The 15,117-nt window shown below is 42.6% G+C and overlaps 1 protein-coding gene across 3 annotated transcripts in view; it reads right to left on the reverse strand.

Annotated features, from left to right (window-relative positions):
• Positions 1-1,835: 1,835 nt before the first annotated feature.
• The window catches only part of LOC124121063, a 172,986-nt gene continuing 159,704 nt past the window's right edge, over positions 1,836-15,117 (reverse strand). For all 3 annotated transcript variants that reach the window (XM_048396524.1, XM_048396522.1, XM_048396523.1), the window contains exon 16: positions 1,836-9,933. In XM_048396524.1, coding sequence (XP_048252481.1) covers positions 9,172-9,933 — 762 coding nt within the window. In that variant the 3' untranslated portion in view covers positions 1,836-9,171. The remainder of the gene's footprint in view (positions 9,934-15,117) is intronic.

Here is a 15,117-nt window from a genome sequence, read left to right on the forward strand (position 1 = left end):
TTACCCAAAAGATAATCCACTGCACAGCGTAGTAAATAAAAAGGTGTTAGGTAAGATGAAGGATGAATGTGCTGGGACCCCTATAGGGGAGTATGTTTGATTAAGACCTAAGATGTATTCTATAAAGAAGTCCGATAATGGAGAGATAAGAAAAGCTAAAGGCGTTAAGAAGAATGTGGTAAAAAAGCATATCAAACACGAACAGTATAAAGAAGCATTATTCAACGGTAGAACGTATAAACACCAGATGAACTCTTTAAGAAGTTACAATCATAGGATATATGGATTAAGAATGAACAAGACATCATTATCCCCCTTAGATACAAAGAGATGGATTGACAAGGATGGTGTAACTACCTATGCTTATGGTTATGGTGGTAATACTGTATCGTTTGGAACAATGAGCAACTCTTCTCGTACAAATGCCCTGCCCGGTCCATCTTTAGGATAATAAAGAATAGGCTCTCCTTCTTTCATAACCAATCGACTAATGTTATATATATTAAGGAACCAAATCGGATCGGTTGCGCAACGTAGGCCTCCTTCGAGTTCACAGGGCTGGTATAAATATCTTACGCTTACTCTATCCGGAAGTTTTTGTTCTTTGCCTCTCCTCGGTGCTGAAGATTCGGAAGTCACAGATTTCATCTTAATCGCATTGGATGGTTTCTTCCTGATTAATCTCGTTACTTCATTATTCAGCGCTGATACAACAGCTGATAAACGTGTCACCCATTCGCTTGATCTTAATCGATCTGATTTCATTTCGATCCCATGCTGATAGCCAAACAAACGTTCCGCTAATGTCCGGTTAAATCTTTCAATGATAGCTTGACTACGGTGGGCCTCTTTTTCACCACGCCTGATTTCGACATCGTGCTTTGTTAACAGTTTAGTTACTGATCCCATAAACTCGCGACCTGGATCTACTTGAAATAGCTTAGGCCATTTTAGTTGTCCGCGTTTATATATACGGGTCAGTGCATTAGCTACTTCTGTTGAATCTTTCGAGGTTAATGGCTCAGCCTCTTTGTATCGACTAGCCACATCCACTACGGTTAAAGCGTATTTATGCGTTTTACCTTATCATGGGGAAGAAACAAGAGGTCAGCCTGATGAACTTCATTCGTTGTAAAAATATCAAACTTCTTCCTCGGTATATAACGTGGTGCCAGTAAGTATATTTGCCACATCGCTTGTTTCTTTAACCAATCCTTGGCTACATCTTTAGATACCTTAGCCACAGTGGCTAATTTTTTTATTGCTCCTATACCTTTCCAATATCCTCGTGGGCTAAAGTAAATTTTATCCATTATTAATTAATATTGATGTTTCTTTTAATACGAATCATGACGATCATTGAATCGCATCAGCATTTACACATAAAAAAATTCCCCTGTAGTAGCAGTATAGGTATATAAATCTGGCTCCAGTGGAAGTGAGCCAGAACCCCTATTACCTATACTACTATTTTCACTAAAATGTCAGTTGATTTTCTGGGGACAATTTTACAAGGGGCTGGGGCTATATTGCATTTTCAATAATGTCGGCATAGGCTATGGCAGTCAAAATGTGTTTCAAGAAGAAAAATAAAATTAAACAATATCTTAAACAGTTAGATTTTATAATGGTGCAGTCAGCAATATTCCACCTTATCATGCCAGACTGTAAATAATTGAGTAGGGAATGTAGTTTGCGAATTGAGGTGTGATCACAAATGAAAAACATAGGGCTGCAGTAGTCATGATGCTAATCCCTATATGCATTTACCAATATGTCATCTCGACAACAACATCTCACCATTGGAGAGCTAATAATTAAATAAACATATTTCAGAAATACCCAAATTTTATTCTTCAACATAACAACAACTAACAATAACCCAACTGTTTCAGTTGAATATCAGCCATTTGACATAAGAGAGCTGGCAGGCACCCCTGTCAGATGCACATTGTCAAAACACTTGCTGTCTCAATACACTCAAGTCCTAACTGCTTAAATATAAACAGATCTACTAGCACATGAAATAGTGAATAATATAGTTTTTGTATATGTCTCATATCATTTTCATGTACATTTTCAACTGCTCATTTGCTGACAGGTAAGACCCATATGACATGAATTGCAGAGAAAATGTTAACATCATATTTTTGAAAGTCTATTTTTACATATAATCATTTTGTAAGAATTATTTTTATCCTTTGTGTGTCCAGCAAGACTACTATGGAGACATCCAGGCTTTCAATAACCTGCCTGGCACCGATGTGTGTCCAGCAAGACTACTATGGAGACATCCAGACCTCCACTAACTTGCCTGCCATATGTGTGTGTCCAGCAAGACTACTATGGAGACATCCAGACCTCCACTAACTTGCCTGTCATATGTGTGTGTCCAGCAAGACTACTATGGAGACTCCAGACCTCCAGTAACTTGCCTGCCATATGTGTGTGTCCAGCAAGACTACTATGGAGACATCCAGACCTCCACTAACTTGCCTGCCATATGTGTGTGTCCAGCAAGACTACTATGGAGACTCCAGACCTCCACTTACTTGCCTGCTATATGTGTGTGTCCAGCAAGACTACTATGGAGACTCCAGACCTCCAGTAACTTGCCTGCCATATGTGTGTGTCCAGCAAGACTACTATGGAGACATCCAGACCTCCAATAACTTGCCTGCCATATGTGTGTGTCCAGCAAGACTACTATGGAGACATCCAGACCTCCAGTAACTTGCCTGCCATATGTGTGTGTCCAGCAAGACTACTATGGAGACTCCAGACCTCCAGTAACTTGCCTGCCATATGTGTGTGTCCAGCAAGACTACTATGGAGACATCCAGACCTCCACTAACTTGCCTGCCATATGTGTGTGTCCAGCAAGACTACTATGGAGACTCCAGACCTCCACTTACTTGCCTGCTATATGTGTGTGTCCAGCAAGACTACTATGGAGACTCCAGACCTCCAGTAACTTGCCTGCCATATGTGTGTGTCCAGCAAGTCTACTATGGAGACATCCAGACCTCCACTAACTTGCCTGCCATATGTGTGTGTCCAGCAAGACTACTATGGAGACATCCAGACCTCCACTAACTTGCCTGCCATATGTGTGTGTCCAGCAAGACTACTATGGAGACTCCAGACCTCCAGTAACTTGCCTGCTATATGTGTGTGTCCAGCAAGACTACTATGGAGACATCCAGACGTCCACTAACTGGCCTGTCATCTGTGTGTGTCCAGCAAGACTGCTATGGAGACATCCAGACCTCCACTAACCGGCCTGACACCATGTGTGTGTCCAGCAAGACTGCTATGGAGACATCCAGACCTCCACTAACCGGCCTGACACCATGTGTGTGTCCAGCAAGACTACTATGGAGACATCCAGACCTCCACTAACTTGCCTGTCATCTGTGTGTGTCCAGCAAGACTACTATGAAGACATCCAGACCTCCACTAACTTGCCTGCCATATGTGTGTGTCCAGCAAGACTACTATGGAGACTCCAGACCTCCAGTAACTTGCCTGCCATATGTGTGTGTCCAGCAAGACTACTATGGAGACATCCAGACCTCCACTAACTTGCCTGCCATATGTGTGTGTCCAGCAAGACTACTATAGAGACTCCAGACCTCCACTTACTTGCCTGCCATATGTGTGTGTCCAGCAAGACTACTATGGAGACTTCAGACCTCCAGTAACTTGCATGCTATATGTGTGTGTCCAGCAAGACTACTATGGAGACATCCAGACGTCCACTAACTGGCCTGTCATCTGTGTGTGTCCAGCAAGACTACTATGGAGACATCCAGACCTCCAGTAACTGGCCTGTCATCTGTGTGTGTCCAGCAAGACTGCTATGGAGACATCCAGATCTCCACTAACCGGCCTGACACCATGTGTGTGTCCAGCAAGACTACTATGGAGACATCCAGACCTCCACTAACTTGCCTGTCATCTGTGTGTGTCCAGCAAGACTACTATGGAGACATCCAGACCTCCACTAACTTGCCTGCCATATGTGTGTGTCCAGCAAGACTACTATGGAGACTCCAGACCTCCAGTAACATGCCTGCCATATGTGTGTGTCCAGCAAGACTACTATGGAGACTCCAGACCTCCAGTAACTTGCCTGCCATATGTGTGTGTCCAGCAAGACTACTATGGAGACTCCAGACCTCCACTTACTTGCCTGCCATATGTGTGTGTCCAGCAAGACTACTATGGAGACATCCAGACGTCCACTAACTGGCCTGTCATCTGTGTGTGTCCAGCAAGACTGCTATGGAGACATCCAGACCTCCACTAACCGGCCTGACACCATGTGTGTGTCCAGCAAGACTGCTATGGAGACATCCAGACCTCCACTAACCGGCCTGACACCATGTGTGTGTCCAGCAAGACTACTATGGAGACATCCAGACCTCCACTAACTTGCCTGTCATCTGTGTGTGTCCAGCAAGACTACTATGAAGACATCCAGACCTCCACTAACTTGCCTGCCATATGTGTGTGTCCAGCAAGACTACTATGGAGACTCCAGACCTCCAGTAACTTGCCTGCCATATGTGTGTGTCCAGCAAGACTACTATGGAGACATCCAGACCTCCACTAACTTGCCTGCCATATGTGTGTGTCCAGCAAGACTACTATAGAGACTCCAGACCTCCACTTACTTGCCTGCTATATGTGTGTGTCCAGCAAGACTACTATGGAGACATCCAGACGTCCACTAACTGGCCTGTCATCTGTGTGTGTCCAGCAAGACTACTATGGAGACATCCAGACCTCCAGTAACTGGCCTGTCATCTGTGTGTGTCCAGCAAGACTGCTATGGAGACATCCAGATCTCCACTAACCGGCCTGACACCATGTGTGTGTCCAGCAAGACTACTATGGAGACATCCAGACCTCCACTTACTTGCCTGTCATCTGTGTGTGTCCAGCAAGACTACTATGGAGACATCCAGACCTCCACTAACTTGCCTGCCATATGTGTGTGTCCAGCAAGACTACTATGGAGACTCCAGACCTCCAGTAACATGCCTGCCATATGTGTGTGTCCAGCAAGACTACTATGGAGACTCCAGACCTCCAGTAACTTGCCTGCCATATGTGTGTGTCCAGCAAGACTACTATGGAGACTCCAGACCTCCACTTACTTGCCTGCTATATGTGTGTGTCCAGCAAGACTACTATGGAGACTCCAGACCTCCAGTAACTTGCCTGCCATATGTGTGTGTCCAGCAAGACTACTATGGAGACTCCAGACCTCCAGTAACTTGCCTGCCATATGTGTGTGTCCAGCAAGACTACTATGGAGACTCCAGACCTCCAATAACTGGCCTGTCATCTGTGTGTGTCCAGCAAGACTACTATGGAGACATCCAGACCTCCACTAACTTGCCTGCCATATGTGTGTGTCCAGCAAGACTACTATGGAGACTCCAGACCTCCAATAACTGGCCTGTCATCTGTGTGTGTCCAGCAAGACTACTATGGAGACATCCAGACCTCCACTAACTTGCCTGTCATCTGTGTGTGTCCAGCAAGACTACTATGGAGACATCCAGACCTCCAATAACTTGCCTGCCATATGTGTGTGTCCAGCAAGACTACTATGGAGACATCCAGACCTCCAGTAACTTGCCTGCCATATGTGTGTGTCCAGCAAGACTACTATGGAGACTCCAGACCTCCAGTAACTTGCCTGCCATATGTGTGTGTCCAGCAAGACTACTATGGAGACATCCAGACCTCCACTAACTTGCCTGCCATATGTGTGTGTCCAGCAAGACTACTATGGAGACTCCAGACCTCCACTTACTTGCCTGCTATATGTGTGTGTCCAGCAAGACTACTATGGAGACTCCAGACCTCCAGTAACTTGCCTGCCATATGTGTGTGTCCAGCAAGTCTACTATGGAGACATCCAGACCTCCACTAACTTGCCTGCCATATGTGTGTGTCCAGCAAGACTACTATGGAGACATCCAGACCTCCACTAACTTGCCTGCCATATGTGTGTGTCCAGCAAGACTACTATGGAGACTCCAGACCTCCAGTAACTTGCCTGCTATATGTGTGTGTCCAGCAAGACTACTATGGAGACATCCAGACGTCCACTAACTGGCCTGTCATCTGTGTGTGTCCAGCAAGACTGCTATGGAGACATCCAGACCTCCACTAACCGGCCTGACACCATGTGTGTGTCCAGCAAGACTGCTATGGAGACATCCAGACCTCCACTAACCGGCCTGACACCATGTGTGTGTCCAGCAAGACTACTATGGAGACATCCAGACCTCCACTAACTTGCCTGTCATCTGTGTGTGTCCAGCAAGACTACTATGAAGACATCCAGACCTCCACTAACTTGCCTGCCATATGTGTGTGTCCAGCAAGACTACTATGGAGACTCCAGACCTCCAGTAACTTGCCTGCCATATGTGTGTGTCCAGCAAGACTACTATGGAGACATCCAGACCTCCACTAACTTGCCTGCCATATGTGTGTGTCCAGCAAGACTACTATAGAGACTCCAGACCTCCACTTACTTGCCTGCCATATGTGTGTGTCCAGCAAGACTACTATGGAGACTTCAGACCTCCAGTAACTTGCATGCTATATGTGTGTGTCCAGCAAGACTACTATGGAGACATCCAGACGTCCACTAACTGGCCTGTCATCTGTGTGTGTCCAGCAAGACTACTATGGAGACATCCAGACCTCCAGTAACTGGCCTGTCATCTGTGTGTGTCCAGCAAGACTGCTATGGAGACATCCAGATCTCCACTAACCGGCCTGACACCATGTGTGTGTCCAGCAAGACTACTATGGAGACATCCAGACCTCCACTAACTTGCCTGTCATCTGTGTGTGTCCAGCAAGACTACTATGGAGACATCCAGACCTCCACTAACTTGCCTGCCATATGTGTGTGTCCAGCAAGACTACTATGGAGACTCCAGACCTCCAGTAACATGCCTGCCATATGTGTGTGTCCAGCAAGACTACTATGGAGACTCCAGACCTCCAGTAACTTGCCTGCCATATGTGTGTGTCCAGCAAGACTACTATGGAGACTCCAGACCTCCACTTACTTGCCTGCCATATGTGTGTGTCCAGCAAGACTACTATGGAGACATCCAGACGTCCACTAACTGGCCTGTCATCTGTGTGTGTCCAGCAAGACTGCTATGGAGACATCCAGACCTCCACTAACCGGCCTGACACCATGTGTGTGTCCAGCAAGACTGCTATGGAGACATCCAGACCTCCACTAACCGGCCTGACACCATGTGTGTGTCCAGCAAGACTACTATGGAGACATCCAGACCTCCACTAACTTGCCTGTCATCTGTGTGTGTCCAGCAAGACTACTATGAAGACATCCAGACCTCCACTAACTTGCCTGCCATATGTGTGTGTCCAGCAAGACTACTATGGAGACTCCAGACCTCCAGTAACTTGCCTGCCATATGTGTGTGTCCAGCAAGACTACTATGGAGACATCCAGACCTCCACTAACTTGCCTGCCATATGTGTGTGTCCAGCAAGACTACTATAGAGACTCCAGACCTCCACTTACTTGCCTGCTATATGTGTGTGTCCAGCAAGACTACTATGGAGACATCCAGACGTCCACTAACTGGCCTGTCATCTGTGTGTGTCCAGCAAGACTACTATGGAGACATCCAGACCTCCAGTAACTGGCCTGTCATCTGTGTGTGTCCAGCAAGACTGCTATGGAGACATCCAGATCTCCACTAACCGGCCTGACACCATGTGTGTGTCCAGCAAGACTACTATGGAGACATCCAGACCTCCACTTACTTGCCTGTCATCTGTGTGTGTCCAGCAAGACTACTATGGAGACATCCAGACCTCCACTAACTTGCCTGCCATATGTGTGTGTCCAGCAAGACTACTATGGAGACTCCAGACCTCCAGTAACATGCCTGCCATATGTGTGTGTCCAGCAAGACTACTATGGAGACTCCAGACCTCCAGTAACTTGCCTGCCATATGTGTGTGTCCAGCAAGACTACTATGGAGACTCCAGACCTCCACTTACTTGCCTGCTATATGTGTGTGTCCAGCAAGACTACTATGGAGACTCCAGACCTCCAGTAACTTGCCTGCCATATGTGTGTGTCCAGCAAGACTACTATGGAGACTCCAGACCTCCAGTAACTTGCCTGCCATATGTGTGTGTCCAGCAAGACTACTATGGAGACTCCAGACCTCCAATAACTGGCCTGTCATCTGTGTGTGTCCAGCAAGACTACTATGGAGACATCCAGACCTCCACTAACTTGCCTGCCATATGTGTGTGTCCAGCAAGACTACTATGGAGACTCCAGACCTCCAATAACTGGCCTGTCATCTGTGTGTGTCCAGCAAGACTACTATGGAGACATCCAGACCTCCACTAACTTGCCTGTCATCTGTGTGTGTCCAGCAAGACTACTATGGAGACATCCAGACCTCCACTAACTTGCCTGCCATATGTGTGTGTCCAGCAAGACTACTATGGAGACTCCAGACCTCCAATAACTGGCCTGTCATATGTGTGTGTCCAGCAAGACTACTATGGAGACTCCAGACCTCCAATAACTGGCCTGTAATCTGTGTGTGTCCAGCATGACTACTATGCAGACTCCAGACCTCCACTTACCGGCCTGACACCATGTGTGTCCAGCAAGACTTTGATAGAGCCATCCTGAATTCTGGCAGTATTTATGAAAATGGTTTACAGGATGTAAGAAATATAAACAATTCAGCAGCAGTAAAATGTTTCCTGTTTATAGACATTAAGTGACAAGGCACAGGTTAAATAAATATATACTTGAGACTGTGTGATGTTTTCAAGAAGTCACTGTCTTAGGTCACTTATGATTCAAATTCAATTCCTAAGTCTTTTTGACAAACCAACATTTGGAAGGATTTGAATATAGAACTCGAACTCTCACAGTTCTTACAATAGTTTGAGATAGTTGCTGGTTTATTACTGATTTATGGCCTTATCTTCTGCAACACAGAACATGTTCAATGGAATGCACATACCGTACATTGGTTAAGAAAGCTTATCAGTTGTAAACAAGTATGTTTCAGTGTTAATCATCATTGTGGATCAATTCACTTGCTTGGTGTATGAAAAAGCATTTAAAATCCAGGCACATTCTTCTTTTTCTTGGTTGGTGTAGGGCTATCTGAATCTTCTCTTGCTCTGGAGAGGACTTTGTTGGTGTCATGCACTGGTCTGGGAGCATGAGGATTTGTCTGTCTAACTGAGGCGAGATGGGAAGATGAGGTGCTAGGGCTAAACATCACCAGACTTTGTTGTATTTCTTGGGAGAAAAATTCATCATCATCATTATCACCATAATCAGTATTATCTATGTTACAAGTAACATGGGTTGTGGCAGTGGGAGTAGATGGCCCCGTATCCTGGGCCGCTGGACGGAATCTGGAGGGGGTGCAAGAGAAGCCAGGAAGAGAGGTTACATGAGAGAGCTGAGAGCTACTGCTTCTGTCATTGACAGATTGTGGAGATGTGCCTGTCTGTGGGAGTGTTGACATCACAGGAGTCTGACCGTTAGGTCCCAGATGTCCCTCACGGCCAACCACTGGCTGTCCTTTCAGCCTTGACTCACCAATATGTGTTCCTACCTGGGATATTTTCACATTTTCCATGCTAGTCTCAATATCCAAGTTCTCACTACTCTCCGTTTCAATCTCTGAGGCCATTTCTGACAATCCATACAAATCGTCAAGCCCATCATACTCCTCGCTTCGTATTTTCGGCTGATTAGTTGACAGAATTTGATCCACAAGGCTTGTTTCCATCTTCTTAGTTCTCAAGGAAATTTGTATGGCGGCTCTCGTTTCTCGTTGCTTTTTTTCCAGTGCTTGTCTTTCTTGCTCCTGTAATGTGCAGACAATCCTTGTAACAGATACACTATTTGTAAAGATACCTCTGTCATGTGTAATAGCTCTTGTCATGTGTAATACCTCTTGCCATGTGTAATAACTCTTGTTATGTGTAATACCTCTTGTCATGTGTAATACTTCTTGTCACATGTAATACCTCTTACCATGTGAAATACCTCTGTCATGTGTAATAGTTCTTGTTATGTGTAATACCTGTCATGTGTAATAGCTCTTGTTATGTGTAATACCTCTGCCATGTGTAATAGCTCTTGTTATGTGTAATACCTCTGTCATGTGTAATAGCTCTTGTTATGTGTAAAACCTCTGTCATGTGTAATGCCTCTTACAATGTGTAATACCTCTTGTCATGTGTAATACCTCTTACCATGTGAAATACCTCTGTCATGTGTAATGCCTCTTACAATGTGTAATACCTCTTACCATGTGTAATACCTCTTACCATGTGTTATACCTCTTGCAACGTGTAATACCTCTTGTACTGTGTAATACTTCTTGTCATCTCTAATATAATCAATTCAGCAGCAGTAAAATGTTTCCTGTTTATAGACATTAAGTGACAAGGCACAGGTTAAAAAAATATATACTTGAGACTGTTGATGTTTTCAAGAAGTCACTGTCTTAGGTCACTTATGATTCAAATTCAATTCCTAAGTCTTTTTGACAAACCAACATTTGGAAGGATTTGAATATAGAACTCGAACTCTCACAGTTCTTACAATAGTTTGAGATAGTTGCTGGTTTATTACTGATTTATGGCCTTATCTTCTGCAACACAGAACATGTTCAATGGAATGCCTCTTACAATGTGTAATACCTCTTACCATGTGAAATACCTCTGTCATGTGTAATGCCTCTTACAATGTGTAATACCTCTTATACTGTGTAATAATTCTTGTCATGTGTAATACCTCTTGTCATGTGTAATACCTCTTACCATGTGTAATACCTCTTACCATGTGTAATACCTCTTGTCACGTGTAATACCTCTTGCAACATGTAATACCTCTTACCATGTGTAATACCTCTGTCATGTGTAATACCTCTTACAATGTGTAATACCTCTTGCCATGTGTAATACCTCTTGTCATGTGCAATACCTCTTGCAACGTGTAATACCTCTTGTACTGTGTAATACTTCTTGTCATCTCTAATATAATCAATTCAGCAGCAGTAAAATGTTTCCTGTTTATAGACATTAAGTGACAAGGCACAGGTTAAAAAAATATATACTTGAGACTGTGTGATGTTTTCAAGAAGTCACTGTCTTAGGTCACTTATGATTCAAATTCAATTCCTAAGTCTGTTTGACAAACCAACATTTGGAAGGATTTGAATATAAAACTCGAACTCTCACAGTTCTTACAATAGTTTGAGATAGTTGCTGGCTTATTACTGATTTATGGCCTTATCTTCTGCAACACAGAACATGTTCAATGGAATGCCTCTTACCATGTGTAATACCTCTTACCATGTGAAATACCTCTGTCATGTGTAATGCCTCTTACAATGTGTAATACCTCTTATACTGTGTAATAATTCTTGTCATGTGTAATACCTCTTGTCATGTGTAATACCTCTTACCATGTGTAATACCTCTTACCATGTGTAATACCTCTTGTCACGTGTAATACCTCTTGCAACATGTAATACCTCTTACCATGTGTAATACCTCTGTCATGTGTAATACCTCTTACAATGTGTAATACCTCTTGCCATGTGTAATACCTCTTGTCATGTGCAATACCTCTTGCAACGTGTAATACCTCTTGTACTGTGTAATACTTCTTGTCATCTCTAATATAATCAATTCAGCAGCAGTAAAATGTTTCCTGTTTATAGACATTAAGTGACAAGGCACAGGTTAAAAAAATATATACTTGAGACTGTGTGATGTTTTCAAGAAGTCACTGTCTTAGGTCACTTATGATTCAAATTCAATTCCTAAGTCTGTTTGACAAACCAACATTTGGAAGGATTTGAATATAAAACTCGAACTCTCACAGTTCTTACAATAGTTTGAGATAGTTGCTGGCTTATTACTGATTTATGGCCTTATCTTCTGCAACACAGAACATGTTCAGTGGAATGCCTCTTACAATGTGTAATACCTCTTACCATGTGAAATACCTCTGTCATGTGTAATGCCTCTTACAATGTGTAATACCTCTTGTACTGTGTAATAATTCTTGTCATGTGTAATACCTCTTGTCATGTGTAATACCTCTTACCATGTGTAATACCTCTTGTCACGTGTAATACCTCTTGCAACATGTAATACCTCTTACCATGTGTAATACCTCTGTCATGTGTAATACCTCTTACAATGTGTAATACCTCTTGCCATGTGTAATACCTCTTGTCATGTGCAATACCTCTTGTCACATGTAATACCTCTTGCAACATGTAATACCTCTTACCACATGTGTATTACCTCTTCCAACATGTAATACCTCTTATCAAGTGTAATACCTCTTACCATGTGTAATACCTCTTGTCATGTGTAATACCTCTATGTGTAATACCTCTTGTCATGTGTAATACCTCTCGCAATGTGTAATACCTCTTTTAATGTGTAATACCTCTTGTCATGTGCAATACCTCTTGTCATGTGTAATACCTCTCGCAATGTGTAATACCTCTAACCATGTGTAATACCTCTTACCATGTGAAATACCTCTTGCAACGTGTAATACCTCTTACCATGTGTAATACCTCTTCAAGGTGTAATACCTCTTACCATGTGAAATACCACTTGCAACGTGTAATACCTCTTACCATGTGAAAAACCTCTTACCATGTGTAATACCTCTTCAACGTGTAATACCTCTTACCATGTGTAATACCTCTTATCATGTGTAATACCTCTTACCATGTGAAATACCTCTTCCAATGTGTAATACCTCTTGCAATGTGTAATACCTCTTGCCATGTGTAATACCTCTTACCATGTGAAATACCTCTTGCAATGTGTAATACCTCTTGCAATGTGTAATACCTCTTGCAATGTGTAATACCTCTTACCATGTGTAATACCTCTTACCATGTGAAATACCTCTTGCAATGTGTAATACCTCTTACCATGTGTAATACCTCCTACCATGTGAAATACCTCTTGCAACATGTAATACCTCTTGTCATGTGTAATACCTCTATCTATTTGTAATACCTCTTGCCATGTCTAATACCTCTTGCCATGTGTAATACCTCTGTCATGTGTAAAACCTCTATCTATGTGCAATACCTCTATCATGTGAAATACCTCTTATAACGTGTAATACCTCTATGTGTAATACCTCTTGTCATGTGTAATACCTCTTTTAATGTGTAATACCTCTTGTCATGTGTAATACGTCTTGTCATGTGTAATACCTCTATGTGTAATACCTCTTGTCATGTGTAATACCTCTATGTGTAATACCTCTTACCATGTGAAATACCACTTGCAATGTGTAATACCTCTAACCATGTGTAATCCCTCTTACCATGTGAAATACCTCTTGCAACGTGTAATACCTCTTACCATGTGAAATACCTCTTACCATGTGTAATACCTCTTCAACGTGTAATACCTCTTGCCATGTGTAATACCTCTTACCATGTGTAATACCTCTTACCATGTGAAATACCTCTTCCAATGTGTAATACCTCTTGCAATGTGTAATACCTCTTGCCATGTGTAATACCTCTTACCATGTGAAATACCTGTTGCAATGTGTAATACCTCTTGCAATGTGTAATACCTCTTACAATGTGTAATACCTCTTACCATGTGTAATACCTCCTACCATGTGAAATACCTCTTGCAACATGCAATACCTCTTGTCATGTGTAATACCTCTATCTATATGTAATACCTCTTGCCATGTCTAATACCTCTTGCCATGTGTAATACCTCTGTCATGTGTAAAACCTCTATCTATGTGCAATACCTCTTGCCATGTGTAATACCTCTTGCCATGTGTAATACCTCTTACCATGTGAAATACCTCTGGCAATGTGTAATACCTCTTACCATGTGTAATACCTCTTACCATGTGAAATACTTCTTGCAACGTGTAATACCTCTTACCATGTGAAATACCTCTTACCATGTGTAATACCTCTTCAACGTGTAATACCTCTTGCCATGTGTAATACCTCTTACCATCTGTAATACCTCTTACCATGTGAAATACCTCTTGCAATGTGCAATACCTCTTGCAATGTGTAATACCTCTTACCATGTGTAATACCTCTTACCATGTGTAATACCTCTTACCATGTGAAATACCTCTTCCAACATGTAATACCTCTTGTCATGTGTAATACCTCTATCTATGTGTAATACCTCTTGCCATGTCTAATACCTCTTGCCATGTGTAATACCTCTGTCATGTGTAAAACCTCTATCTATGTGAAATACCTCTATCATGTGAAATACCTCTTGTAACGTGTAATACCTCTATCTATGCGTAATATCTCTCACCTTATGTAATACCTTTTGTCATCTGTAATACCTCTATCTATGTGTAATACCTATGTCATGTGTAAAACCTCTATCTATGTGCAATACCTCTTGCCATGTGTAATACCTCTTATCATGTGTAATACCTCTTGCAAGTGTAATACCTCTTACCATGTGTAATACCTCTTACCATGTTAAATACCTCTGTCATGTGTAATACCTCTTGCCATGTGTAATACCTCTTACCATGTGAAATACCTCTTACCATGTGAAATACCTCTGTCATGTGTAAAACCTCTATCTATGTGCAATACCTCTTGCCATGTGTAATACCTCTTATCATGTGTAATACCTCTTAGCACATGTAATACCTCTTGTCATGTGTAATACCTCTCAGCACATGTAATACCTCTTGCAACATGTCATACCTCTTGCCATGTGTAATACCTCTATCTATGTGTAATACCTCTTGTCATGTGTAATACCTCTTGCCATGTGTAATACCTCTGTCATGTGTAATACCTCTTGTCATGTGTAATACCTCTATGTGTAATACCTCTTGTCATGTGTAATACCTCTATGTGTAATACCTCTTGTCATGTGTAATACCTCTATGTGTAATACCCCTTTTAATGTGTAATACCTCTTGTCATGTGTAATACGTCTTGTCATGTGCAATACCTCTTGTCATGTGTAATACCTCTATGTGTAAT

This window comes from Haliotis rufescens, unplaced genomic scaffold (assembly GCF_023055435.1).
Source record: "Haliotis rufescens isolate VD_foot unplaced genomic scaffold, xgHalRufe1.0.p SCAF_1, whole genome shotgun sequence".
Lineage (NCBI taxonomy): Eukaryota > Metazoa > Mollusca > Gastropoda > Lepetellida > Haliotidae > Haliotis > Haliotis rufescens.